The 12,983-nt window shown below is 42.0% G+C and overlaps 2 protein-coding genes across 2 annotated transcripts in view; both read left to right on the top strand.

The window, feature by feature from the left end:
* OGA (O-GlcNAcase) overlaps positions 1 to 8,017 on the top strand; it is a 32,943-nt gene extending 24,926 nt beyond the window's left edge. Inside the window, exons 11-16 of the mRNA XM_069098779.1 lie at positions 123 to 208; positions 1,202 to 1,306; positions 2,064 to 2,149; positions 2,574 to 2,766; positions 3,784 to 3,943; positions 5,775 to 8,017. Of these exons, the coding sequence (XP_068954880.1) occupies positions 123 to 208; positions 1,202 to 1,306; positions 2,064 to 2,149; positions 2,574 to 2,766; positions 3,784 to 3,943; positions 5,775 to 5,911 (767 nt within the window). The 3' untranslated portion in view covers positions 5,912 to 8,017. The remainder of the gene's footprint in view (positions 1 to 122; positions 209 to 1,201; positions 1,307 to 2,063; positions 2,150 to 2,573; positions 2,767 to 3,783; positions 3,944 to 5,774) is intronic.
* A 2,730-nt stretch (positions 8,018 to 10,747) lies between these two features.
* NPM3 (nucleophosmin/nucleoplasmin 3) overlaps positions 10,748 to 12,983 on the top strand; it is a 390,782-nt gene continuing 388,546 nt past the window's right edge. Inside the window, exons 1-4 of the mRNA XM_069098783.1 lie at positions 10,748 to 11,138; positions 11,502 to 11,587; positions 11,982 to 12,101; positions 12,369 to 12,462. Of these exons, the coding sequence (XP_068954884.1) occupies positions 10,763 to 11,138; positions 11,502 to 11,587; positions 11,982 to 12,101; positions 12,369 to 12,462 (676 nt within the window). The 5' untranslated portion in view covers positions 10,748 to 10,762. The remainder of the gene's footprint in view (positions 11,139 to 11,501; positions 11,588 to 11,981; positions 12,102 to 12,368; positions 12,463 to 12,983) is intronic.

The following is a 12,983-nucleotide window of genomic DNA, read 5'->3' as shown; positions in this document are numbered from 1 at the left end:
TGATATCCTGGATTATTATTGTTAGAGAGGTTTTCCACAAAGAATGTTATTTGTTGGACGTTTGAGACGCTCAGGAAATCCCCTTTCTCGTAACGTTCTCCGCTTGGATCTGATTTCAACAGGGTGTCGTAGTCAATCTTCAGCACAGTTCTTAATTGGAGACCAAGAACCCTGGGCCTTTAGAGGTGGTCTAGCAGGAGAGTTCCAGGTATCAATATGAATTCACAACTGAATTGACATTTTCTTTGTTTTATGAGAAACCTTTTGTTGCGCATCAGATGGCTGGAAGGATTGGTCTGCCGAAGGCTTTCTAGTCCAAAATCCAATTTAGTTCTAGAGCTGGTTTTAAATCAAATTTTCCTCCCCTTTTCACAGTAATTTCTCAAGGAGATGCTGCCAATTCCCCCCGCGCATGCGAAGCGCAGCGGCTTTAGGTGTACATTTCACATTGTTTCTTTGCAGGTCGCACAGCATTTTAATCTGCGCCCGCAATGTACAATGCGCGCATGCTTGTCTGCCAGTGGAAATTCCATGAGCAAAAATATGAACAAAAATGAGCAAATATGTGAACACATAGTAGACTGAATTTGAATCTACAGTAATTCTTTTTTAAAAAAAGAAATAACTTGGTTTGCTTTAAAGCTTTCCATTGATGAAAGTATTAAGTACAGATGGAGCTTCTTATTTGGTGGTTAAGTTTGTTCATGGATTTTTCAGGTGCTCTACTTTTTCCCCCCAACAGGTGCTCTGCTGCGCACAGCAAACTGAAGCGCATTGCTTTGGGGATAAAGCGTCTCCTCTGGACAGTTAACCCTCTTCAGACCAAACCTCTCCTCCTGACATTATCTGTTCTGCCATCTTTTAGTACAGAGATGGTCTAGATAAGATTGGTAAAATATATATATGCATATATATATATATACATAAAAAATTGGAATAGACTTTACCATCCTTTTAAGTCCATTAATGAACCACTAAAGTTGTATAATATTCAGATTGAATAATTTCTATTCAGAAATAGCTCGCCCTTGCCCCCACCCCCTGCAAAGTGGTGTTTGCATTAGTAAAGCATATCAAACCCCTCTTCTTTAGGCCTGCCTGCAGTAGCCAGTTAATATTAATTTGGTAATCTGCAGTGCACACCCATGAAACATTTGACTAATTCTCAGCAGTGATGATTCTCTTCCTTTTCTTTCCACAGCGATTGTTACCAATTGATGGGGCAAATGACCTCTTTTTTCAACCACCTCCACTGACTCCTACCTCCAAAGTTTATACTATCAGGCCATACTTTCCTAAAGATGAGGTAATGGTCTTCTGCATTTGCCTGTGACCTGTGGTACACTACTTTAAGCCCAATAGTTACATATTTTGATTATTCTGTAAGAATTGAGGATCTTTGCAGCATCATGCTTGGATTGGGTAGGAGGAAGATGAGACAACTGAGCACTAGAGACTTACATGGAAGGTTATAAAAAATAGGACCTGAGAGTTCTGATGTTTGTTCTCTCTTGAAATAGTCATAAATGTAGGGTTGGGATTCCTCAAGAACAATAATGGCTAGTTCCTGAAGAGTTAGTTTTCCTCTTGCTTATTGGTTATAAATTTTCACTTAATTGTAAGATACCAGCCATCAAGATATCGTTACTTTTCCATTTAGTGTCATTGTAATTGTAGCTGGTGATTGAAAATGTATAATTTTTTGAGCAATTAATGAAATTACTATTCATACATAAAAACGCTTTATTATATAGCAAATGGGGAACTGAGACTATGAGCTTTTTTAAACTCCTTGGATTTTGCTATAACTATTTAACTTTCATCCCACAAGTGAAGCCTGTCATTGTTCATAGAAACTTTGAAGTTTTTTCCATAATTTTATACACCTCTGCCTCAGATTTCCCTTAACTCTAGTTAACCAACTAGAGCTTTTATCAGATGGAGGTAGTCTGATTACTTTCTTAGCAGGTCCAAGTCTGACACCTCTCTCTAACTGACATTACTCTGGTAGATTTCTTTTGCCACCTTTCTTGACCCATCATCGTACTGCATTGTGTTTTTAGGCATCTGTGTACAAGATTTGCAGAGAAATGTATGACGATGGAGTTGGTTTACCTTTTCAAAGTCAGCCAGACCTTATTGGAGACAAGTATGTACCATCTAAAAATCTGCATATAGTCATTAAGAAACCATTCTTCTTGTTAGCAGTTGAGGAGTAGTGGTCAGTAGATTGGAGATATGTAGGGAGCTGAATTTGTGAAATTGCTGTTTTATCATTATCTGAATACTTACTACTCTAATTGAGAGTTGGGATTTTGAATGATGCTCAAGTTTCCCAATAGGTAAAAGAAACCAGATTATCCCTGCTGACATTGTGGTTGGTCCTTCTTGTCAAATATATACACTAGAGAGTCTTTAAAATGTTGCTTTGTAAAAGTTTATTCCACTTAGTCTACTCTTATCACTGGCTGTTTTCTTAGGTTATTCTAGTGAGTTTAGAATAGGTGAGGACTAAAGTTTTAAGTAACACCATGCTAGCAAACCATGTATTGATACTCTTTCCTTTAAAACAGGTTAGTGGGAGGCCTGCTTTCCCTCAGTTTAGATTACTGTTTTGTGCTAGAAGATGAAGATGGCATTTGTGGCTATGCCCTGGGCACTGTGGATGTAACCCCTTTTATTAAAAAATGTAAAATTTCCTGGATTCCTTTCATGCAAGAAAAGTACACTAAGCCAAATGGTGACAAAGAGCTCTCAGAGGCTGAGGTCAGTATTGCATATATTAAGAATGAAGTACAAATGGGGGAGGCCAGGCATAGTCACATTACTAGATTATCTTACTTGTGGAAACTAATTCTTAGCACTTGTTTCTAGCATTCTTCTCCCCCACCCCCCCAGTCTTCCTTCTTTTCTGTCACCTTCAGACCATTTGATACCTTGGATGGACTGATTACAACCTGTATTTAAGTCAAATCTTTTTATAAGATTTAAGATAAGCATTAGATTGTAAAGTACACCAAGGTAGAGATGTTGCTATTGGATTTTTCCCAACACTTGGCAGAGTACTCTGTATATAGTAAATATTTGTTGAAGTCTATGAAGTCTATTTCTTTTTTGAGACTATCAATAGGCTTTTTTTGATAGATCACTTTTCCCCTCTTTTTTTTTTTAACTAGACTCTAAGCTCCTTGACGGCATGGCTAATAGTATCTTAATAAATTTAGATCTCTCTGTATTAGAGGGCTCAGGGTTCTGCATATGATTGAAGCTTATTTAAGTATTTGAATTAACTTTGCCTTTTCATCCCTATCAGTGAAATCACTCCCATAGTACTAGATCCCTCACGGTCCCTTGTAGCTTTTTTTTGTTCTTTACTCGCTCTAAATGACATAGATAGGTAATAAAAAAATATTTTTGAGTGTGTCTCTCTTAGCCTTCTTAAGAGTCAGACTGGTAGATGGTTTGTGGTTGAGCAGCCACATTTTGCTGGCCTAGCATATATTTCATGTGCAATTTTCACAATTAAATTGTTGCTTAATATATTTCTTATAAAAATTACCAGTTTTTCTGTCACTTTTTAGAAACAAGATAAGTTAGAATTATAAGTCAATAAATACTTCAGTGACTATACAAGGTTATTTGACAGTGGTGGCTACAAAATATACAAGGGCGAGAACTGGAAAACAGTCTTCTTCTGTTATTTATTTTCCTTTGCCCTTTTCTTGCCCTTTGGCTGCCAGACATGTAACAGAAAGCAATTCTTCCATATTCTGTCATTTCTAGAAAATAATGTTGAGTTTCCATGAAGAGCAGGAAGTATTGCCAGAAACTTTCCTTGCCAACTTCCCATCTCTGATAAAGATGGACATTCACAAAAAAGTAACTGATCCAAGTGTGGCCAAAAGCATGATGGCATGCTTGCTGTCTTCTCTCAAAGCTAATGGTAAGTGTGGGTCTTTTGGAGAGAGAGATGTAAAGTAATATTAGATAGATAAGAGGATGGAAAACTGGATTGGACAAGAAAACTAGTTATAAACTGTTCATATGTTTTATCATTACAATACTTCTTTTCTTTAAACTGACATAACTTGTATTTTCTTCCAACTGCCTTTGGGAGATGGTTGGGCTTCAAATAAAGGTCAGGACCATGAAAATATTAATTCTTAATTTGTCAGCTCCACAAGAAAAACCACAAGTCAAAGCATTGTGACCCTGGGTAGGTTACTTGGGTTTAGTTTCTTTATCTTTAAAACAAAGGGCAGGGGCAGCTAGGTGGCTTAGTGAGTAGAGCACTGGCCCTGGAGTCAGGAGGACCTGAGTTCAAATGTGGCCTCAGACACTTGACATACTTACTAGCTGTGTGACCTTGGGCAAGTCACTTAACCCCAATTGCCCTAGCCTCCCCCCTCCAAAAAGCAAAAAAAAAAAAGGGGGGGGAATTGAATATCTATTTTTAAGATCTCTTTTACCTCTGAGATGCACTTCATTCTTATATTAAGATCAAATTTACAGTGGTTCTCAAGAGCCCTAGAATCTTAAAAATAATCCATCTCTCTTTTTTTTAATTTTCCTAAATTGGAAAGCCAAGTTGGATTTCAGGGTGGGAAAAATAGTACTGAGTACCTAGTTTATTACTCTTTATTGTATCCATCATGCAGTAGAAAGACTACTTGATTTGGAATCGGAGGTCTGGGTCCACCAGAGGCAGTGGTAGAGTGCTGGGCCTGGAGTCAGGAATCTCTGCATTCATATCCAGCTTCAGACACTTAACTATGAATCTGGGCAAGTCACTTAACCCCTGGTTGCCTCAGTTTCCTCATCTGTAAAATGAGGATAATAATAATATCTACCTTGCAAGGTTGTTGTGAATCTCAGATGAGATAATTTATGTACAAGTGCTTATCACAGTGCCTGGCAGAGGGTTAGACAGCCATATAAATGTTATACTTTTTCCTTGCCCTCCCCTTTAAATTACACTTCTGCTATACTTCTTCTGTGTCTTGTGTATCAGTCTCTTTGGATCTGTAAAATGAAGTCATTGGATTAGATAATTTCTAAGGTCTCTTAACTCCAAATCAAAATAGTCTGACATTTATTTGGGTTGTACCTTGTATTTCTAAATGGGCTTTGGGACATTTTCAGTATATAAGATTTATCTTACGTATACACAAGATTCATCTTATGTACAACACAATCTAGATAGGTTGTAACTGAATGGGTACAAAGCTCTGTATTTAATGGGTACCCTCAGGAAACTTGTTCCTTTTTGGAATGAGGCTTTTGTGTAAGTATTTCTCACCATTAACTCCTTCCTGCTTTTGTCTCTGAAAGATTTTCAGAATGGGGGAGAAATTTACTGTAACATAAATCAGACCCTTGATTCATTTTAACAGCTGGCATTTATATAGTACTTAAAAGTTTACAAAGCATTTATATTTTTATATGTGTGTGTATAATACCATTTAAATGAATATACATAACTACACTGTGACATAGGGGCACTGCATACATAAGGTTGTACACATCTTAGAAATGAGTCTGTGGTAAATGATTTACCCATGGTTACAGAGCTAATAAATCCAGGGATGAGTATTAACCGAGTCTCACATGACTCTTAAGTCCAGCAATTTCTGTCATACTATATTCTGTTAGATTTTTTGTGGGCTTTGTACAGGGATAAATAACTTTTAAAATATTTATATTGTATCAGAGTTTGTGAATCTGTATAATAGCTCCCATTCTTTATATTTTGAGTGTTTTTGTTTTGTTTTCAGGCTCCCGTGGGGCTTTCTGTGAAGTAAGACCAGATGATAAGAGGATCCTGGAATTCTACAGCAAGTTAGGTTGTTTTGAAATAGCAAAAATGGAGGGATTTCCAAAGGATGTGGTTATCCTTGGCAGGAGCCTGTGACATTCATTGACATTGTGACCTATTCTAATGTCTTGACAACTCCCAAGTGGGTGGGTGGTATTTGGGGTCTTCATATGGTCGGTCCAGCCTCGGGAGAGGAAGTCAGCCAAAGGGATGGGGGCAAGGAGAGCTATGTGAAGCCTCACTCATTACACATCCAGACTGCTTTCTGTTCAGAAGAGAGTACTGCTGGAAATTCTGTTTAAATAAGAATTGTGGTCCTCCCTTTCAGGTTTTGTGTCAAGTGCCAAGACATCTTTCTTGCACCTTTAGGGAAGGGGGGGGGGGTCCTATCATTAATGAAGCTGGCAGTAGTTGTCTACATCCTTATGGTTTTGTTTCTCACCCGGAATATCCAGCTAATATCACCTCCTTCATCCTTATTAATTTGTTGAAAGATGGGTCCCTTTTCTCTTTGGGTAACATGACAAAACACAAAACGGTTTCCTTGGAATTTTGATGCTACAAAATGGAAAATCCTGGGTGGGATAGTTGTCAATTAGCAACAGAAAATAAGTAGTTACACGTCTGATTTGGGCAATCTTTTTTGCTTGTTCACAAAACTGACCAGTGTCAGTGGGATGACCATTGGTTCAGGTGTGTTGTGCTTTGTAGGGACAAATGTGCAGTTGTCTGTGACAAAAGTCACGAAATATATACTTGTATATTTCTTTGTATATAAACTAGCTGTATGCTGATTAACCTCTTGTGTTTACTGTTTTTGTAATTTTTCTTTCGAAATGGAACGGTATTGATCCAAGATGGTACTTTTTGAATAATGTAAAACCATATTGGAGAATGTAGTTAGCTTTTCTTTGTCCTTGGCTTTCATTTTTAAAATTATTTTTAAAGTGCCTCCCACCCAGGGCTAGATAGAGCATAACCATTTTGGGTACGAAGTTGAGTGAGGCTAATCTGTTACAAGGTTGATGTTATCACTAGTGTCCTAGAAATCAACCCCAATAGTTTAGCATGTCAGTGTAAATGAGCCCTGACACCTGTCAGGGCACAGGTAGGGCATAGGGAGATGATCAGGATTTGCCCATAGTTTAGTTGTCCTTCAATTTCAAGACCTGTTCATACTGGTTTGACTAAATCAGAGTCTTTAATTCCTGCATGTTCTTGTTTCTAAAAGAAACGCCAGGATGAGCACATGTTGACCGATGATTTCAGTGGTTACCTACTCTTGGCAGTAACCACAGATTCTGAAAACTCCTTGTGTATCAGATTTCAGGTATTGCCTCTTGTTAGGGGGTCCGAGATTGATGCTGGCAAGTCAATTCTCTGCAAGATTATAGCTTTTCTATCACTTCAGGGAGAGTTCCAGACATACAACTCACCTACAATCATTTTGGTACCTTATTCCAGCCTTGTGGGGGAAGAAGAGGGAAAAGGATAAAATTTGAAGCTTGTTTTCTTTAAGTGACTCCAGTAAATGGAGTTTTAAGTCTTAAAGCCTGCTGGGCTTTAAGTTAACTGGCATAGTGTGGAGTGAGGGCCCTTTTATCCCTAGGTATCTAGGGATAACGCTTACCCAGTGGGAGTGAGGCCTTTTAATTTTCGGGATGGAAAACTTTTCTTTAACAGAATCTGACCTATTTAATAATCTATAAGCCATTTGAATTTTCCTTTTTGAAGTGGGTCAGAGAAGTCCAACTATAGCTTTATGGAAAGAAGAATTTAATATCACTGGTTTTGAGTGCATCTCCTAGAGTAGCATATAATTATCTTGTTTTCTCCGAAGGAACAATTATTCATGAGCCATGAGCGCCAAACCTGACTTTGAATTTAGTTAGGATTTCTAGCGTTATGGCCTAGTTTGCTTATGGCATTATAGCCTGGCTTTATGAGTTGCTGATATCTCTTTTTCTGTCCTTATTAATTAATGTATAAATGCTAACTGTATGGAACAGATGTCCAGGCCAATAACATCACTCTAGGATTGTAAAGTCATATATTAACACATCTTTCATGGTTATGAACTTTAATTAAGGTTGGAATGCCACTTTTCATTAATCTGTTTAAATCATGTGAGTTACCTGTAGACAATGAACTATAAACTGTATTTGAAGACCATGCAAGAAGCAAAATAAAACTTGAAGTGACTGTTTGTTGTTTGCTTCACCTTGGGCAAATCTATTACCTTTGCCCAGTGGTATTTAGGTCCTTTTTTTCTTGCCCTACCTTAGAGCCAAACCTTTAACCTTCATACCTTTGTTCGTTAACACTGATTCCAGGGTCTGTCTGCCTAGAATAGTTAATAGTGAGACATTTCTTCTTTTGATCCCAAGCCTCCTCCAAGGCTTTCCTACTTATGTGACCCTCAGAACAAGATTGGGAATTAGAAGGGGAAATTGGCTGCTTACTGCCGACAGAGGATAACATTCCCTTTTAGAGGACAAACTCATGAAATGTTAGTAAGGCAGTTAGACTGTTTAAAGTTTTGAGGCCTTCTGAGAAGCATGCAACAGGGATTGAGAGGTTATTGGAGAAGCAAGATCTTGTACAAGGAGGTTTAATATCCAACAAACATTTTCCTGTTGTAATACTGAAGCTGGGAATAGGAAGTTCCTTGAGGGTAGGTTTTTTTTTTTTAATTTGTAGGCACAGAATTGAAACAATGTAAGTAAATAGGTAATTTGAGGCATGGAGGGAGAGTGGCTAAGGGAACAACTTCATATGGGGGAATTGACACGTGAGCCAAGCCTTAAAAGGAAAAGGATTTTGGGTGTTGAGGAAGGAGTAAATACCAGGCCTAGGGAATTGCTTGTGCAAATGACTGAAGTAGGAGTATATTCCATTGTGGCATAGGATGATAGTCTGCTCCTTCACAAGTGTGTTCATGGTAACTAGGACTTTAAAAATATAGATATGGGTGTTGGCTTAGAATTGGTGTTCAAATTGGGACCTTTTCATTTTATAGATGTTACCTCTTAAGAGTAGGTCTTCCTAAAGTCATAGCAAATGAATGGCAGAACCAATCAGTCATTTGACTAAACTTTTAAAAACAGTAGAAATAACTCAACAAGCCTGTAATGAAAGCAGCCACTCTATTAGCTAAGTTCTTTGAACTCAAAGAGTTAAGTAGATTGGGGTGGGCCAGGTGACTAAAGACTGGTAAAGGAACTTTGAATTTCAACATCCGAGCCTACTCTTTCAGGTAAATTTTTGGCTTAGCTAATTTTTTTTTAGTATTTGGGTACAGGAGCAAAATTTCATACATCTAGGATTAGGCTAGACACCACACCTTACAGATGAGTAAGGAAGTCAGCGGTTGTTTCTACTAGAATTTTTGTAGTTACACACACACACAATACTCCCTGTCCCTTTAGAAGTGTTTCCAGAGTACTTGCCTTCTAGCCTCTCACTGTGGTCTTATGTGGGAACAAATAAGCTTGTTGAAATCTCCCAGCTAGGCCAGGAATTCATAGTGCATTAGGGGACTGAAGGTGGGGGAATGAACTCGGAAACTGGGATTCAGAAGAGATGCAGAATTGTCATGGGGGGGAGGGTCATGAAAATTTCACCCCAGCAATTTTGCTGATATGGAAGTCTAGCATCCTGTATTTTCTGTCATCCTGGGCCCCACTAAAATTGATCTTTTAGGTGCAACACATTTCAGGGTCCCATTGACACTACTACATACACCTGAAAGAATAGCATAGGAACAGCTAGCTGTCCTGAGATAGGAAGTGCTGAACCCAACTCTTCGTCGGCATGAAGCAGTTACTAGGATTAGGTCGTAGTCTGGTACAGGCTTTTTCAGTGTCATAAGAACGAGTTGTAGACCTTAGTATGTTAGTGAAGGGTACTGATGAATTTGGCCAAACAGTTTCTTTGTCAGAAGTTGAAAGGTGTAGAGGGGACAGGTTTTGAGGAGAAAGTTTGAGTATCATACCAAATAGTGGTGTGAGGTGTGGAAGGAAAAGATACTAGGAAAAGCTGTTGCCTTAAGTTCCTCACTTTTCTGGGACTGTCAGCCAAGAAGCGTTTATTAAGCATCTATTGATGAAGCTTCAAGTACCAGACACTACTAAGGATGGAGAATGCTATAATCTTAGCCTTCAAGGAGCTTCTGTAGAGAAGGTTAGGTATTTTTATGCTCTTGGGTTCTATCCTTTTGTTATGTACATGGCACATAGTGTTTAATAAACTAGCCTGTGATTTTGGGCAAGTCACTTAACTCCAGTTGCCCTCAAAAAAAAAAAAAGCGAAAACAATTCTAAGCCTTTAGATAAGAGTCACAATTTATATGAACCTGTCTTTCCATCTGTACATAAGGAAATACTAAATTAGGTAAGGAACTACACTTGGATCCCAAGACTCGCTTGGCAGGTAAAGCCTAGAGTGCTGTCCAGGTTGCAGCCTGGGGGTCACACGGGATAACCAGGAAAGCTCTTGTCTAAGCGAATGGCTTGGCGAAGGCTTGTAGATCATCCGCTTTCCTTGCCGACAGGGACCGGGGTCTCATAGACCCAGGGAGGAAAGTACAGTGGCTAAGAAGGGCAGTCATCTAAGCAGCTCATGTCCCTGCTCTTGGGACTGAAGGGGGTCAACCTCTGAACCTGCCAGGAGGTGCCCCGCCTGCTACAAGAAGACTACCTGGGGGGAACCACCGGGGAGGGATAAGGATAGTCATTGGGACCCATGCTGCCCGAGTGGCGGGAGCTGGTCAGTCTCCCGTGGAGCTTGAATTCCGCTACTCCCCGCCCTCACGCCCTCGGGGGCGGGTGTGGGTGTGTCTGTCTTTCGGAAAGGAGTCTCACGGTTTGGCTCCGGGTTTTGACTCGGTAGGTGGCTAAGAGGGAGACAAGTATTTGAGGAAATGATAGGACCTTCTCAATTTGTGTTATGGATCTTGGTCAGGAGAGCTGGACGAGGCACGAAAGCCTCAGGCCCCAGGGAGAAGGGAGACGGAAGGAAACCCCTTTATCGCTCACCTCGCCCATCTCCAGGTTGGAACTGGTCAGTGTTTGGATGTGCTTAAGGCCCCCATCCTTCTGCTCGGACAGGTGCTGCCCCTTTAAGAAGCGCGGCCGGAACCGGCGACGGTCTCTTGCTTTGTGCGTGCTGGGGGTGGAGTTTGTAGACGGTCCCTCCAGCATGGCCGCCGCCTCAGCCTACTTGGCGGTCCAGGCACAGGAAAGCCGGACCCGGGCCGGGGGCGCCACGGGAGCCCTGAGGCTGCGGGGCCTGGGCCCTGTCACCGTGGACAGCTTCTATTTCGGTACCTGGTGGGGCAGGGGGAGAGGGGGCCACAGCCATTCAGGCGTGAGAGGGATGGGCGTGGGAAGGAAGACAGCTGGTGCTGGTGCCCCAGGGGTCTGAAGCGACCCCCACTCCCTGCCCTTCCCCCAGCTGCGCGGGGCCGAGGGGAGAGATGCTGATTTCCCCCAGATCTTCGAGGTGGGAGGAGTTGGGGCCCCGATGTGGGCAGCACATGGAGATGGCGGAGCCGGGGGTGGGGGCAGGTGTGACCCAGCAGCCATGTGGGACGGAGGGGGTAGCATTGGGCGAGGAAGCTGCACTCCGGGCTACCCCCATACCCGCCCTACCCCGCTTCCATCCCCCATTGCACCCACCTCCCCAGGTTGTGAGCTGTCCGGGCAGGCTAGGTCCTACACCTTCCAGGTGGAGGAGGAAGACAACACGGAGCATGTGCTGGCACTGATCATGGTGAGGGCACCCATGTGTCTTTTGTAGGCTTCCTTCCCCAATCCCACCCTGCGAATGCATCCAGCCAGGACTGGATAAAGAGATGGCCTCTCCGTGTCTCTATCCAGTGTCCAGAGAATGGCATACCCCTTCCAAGGCTAGGGCTGCAGACACCATGATCCCTGGACTCCCAGACTAACCAACTACTGCAAAGCTACTTCTAGGAAACCTTCCTTAACTAATCCTCTTCACTGGGTATGTGGCCTAGTGATTGAGGGTGAGTGGGTGGGGGTGGAGAGTCATTCCAGGGGGTTTGATCAGCTCATCTGAGCCAGGGACCTGTCCTGTTCAGTCTGCTGAGCATGGTGCCTAGGTGACTGTGAGGCCTTGCTTCTGTCTGTCATCTCCGTCCCAGCTCTGCCTCACAGAAGATGCTAAGGAGGAGTGCAATGTTGTGGAGTTGGTGGCCCGAAACCATGACAATGAGGAAATTGTTGTGCCCCTGGCCAACCTAAAACTGTCCTGCCAGCCCATGGTGAGTGCAGCCCCTCACCCTTGTCCCTTTGCCCCAATCTGTTAGGGTCAGAACTTAGCCTAGAGGCTGGGGCTTTCTTCATTTTTATCACTTCCCATGAAACCTCAAGCCAGAAAGACCCAAGGGACTCTCACTTCTGAAGTCATCTCATTTTCTTAGATGGCCTTTGAAGTTCCTTCTAGCTTGATCCTTTGACCCGCTCAGCTGTATGGTTTGGACCAGGGCTATGAGCCCTCAACTGAACTTGTCCCTTCTCTGCTGCCTCAGCTCAGCCTAGGTGACTTCCCACTCCAGCCTCCAGTGACGTTCCACCTGAAGTCCGGCTCTGGCCCTGCGCATGTCACCGGGAAGCACCAGATTGGTGAGGGGGCTGTGGAGATACCAGATGACTCTTTTCCTGAAGCATCCTGTCATTCACCTTCACCAGTGATCATCTCTCCATTATCTTGGGGCTCTAGAGACCAAACTCCCTAGTCATTCCTCACCTTCCTACTTTTTGACCCTTTTCTCCAATCCAGTCAGACAAGTTCCCTCATTGCTCCCATATATGCCAGACCTGGGCCTTGGCCTACCTTATTTCCTGCATGAAATGTTTTTCCCCCAACCTCACTCCCCTTACTGCTTAGCCTCCTTTAAACTTAAGATCTAAATCTTAACTGTCCTAGCCAACTCAACCTTCTTTCCTCTGGTAAGCATTCCCTTACCAACCAAGCCTTGACATTTGGTGGTAGTACCGTGTTTCCCTGATAATAAGACCTATCCCGAAAATAAGCCCTCCCCTTACTGTGTAAGATTCCTCTAAAATAAGCCCTCCCCTGAAAATAAGCCCTATTGAGATTGCTACTGTAGTGAAGGTGATCCCCTGTTCTACACGCTACATTA

The sequence above is a fragment of the Petaurus breviceps genome, unplaced genomic scaffold, assembly GCF_028583685.1.
Source record: "Petaurus breviceps papuanus isolate PSGF00001 unplaced genomic scaffold, PetGlider_PUasm1.0 37, whole genome shotgun sequence".
NCBI classification, from domain to species: Eukaryota; Metazoa; Chordata; class Mammalia; order Diprotodontia; family Petauridae; genus Petaurus; species Petaurus breviceps.
Note: the sequence above shows the minus strand (reverse complement) of the source record. Positions and strands in the feature narration are given on the sequence as shown.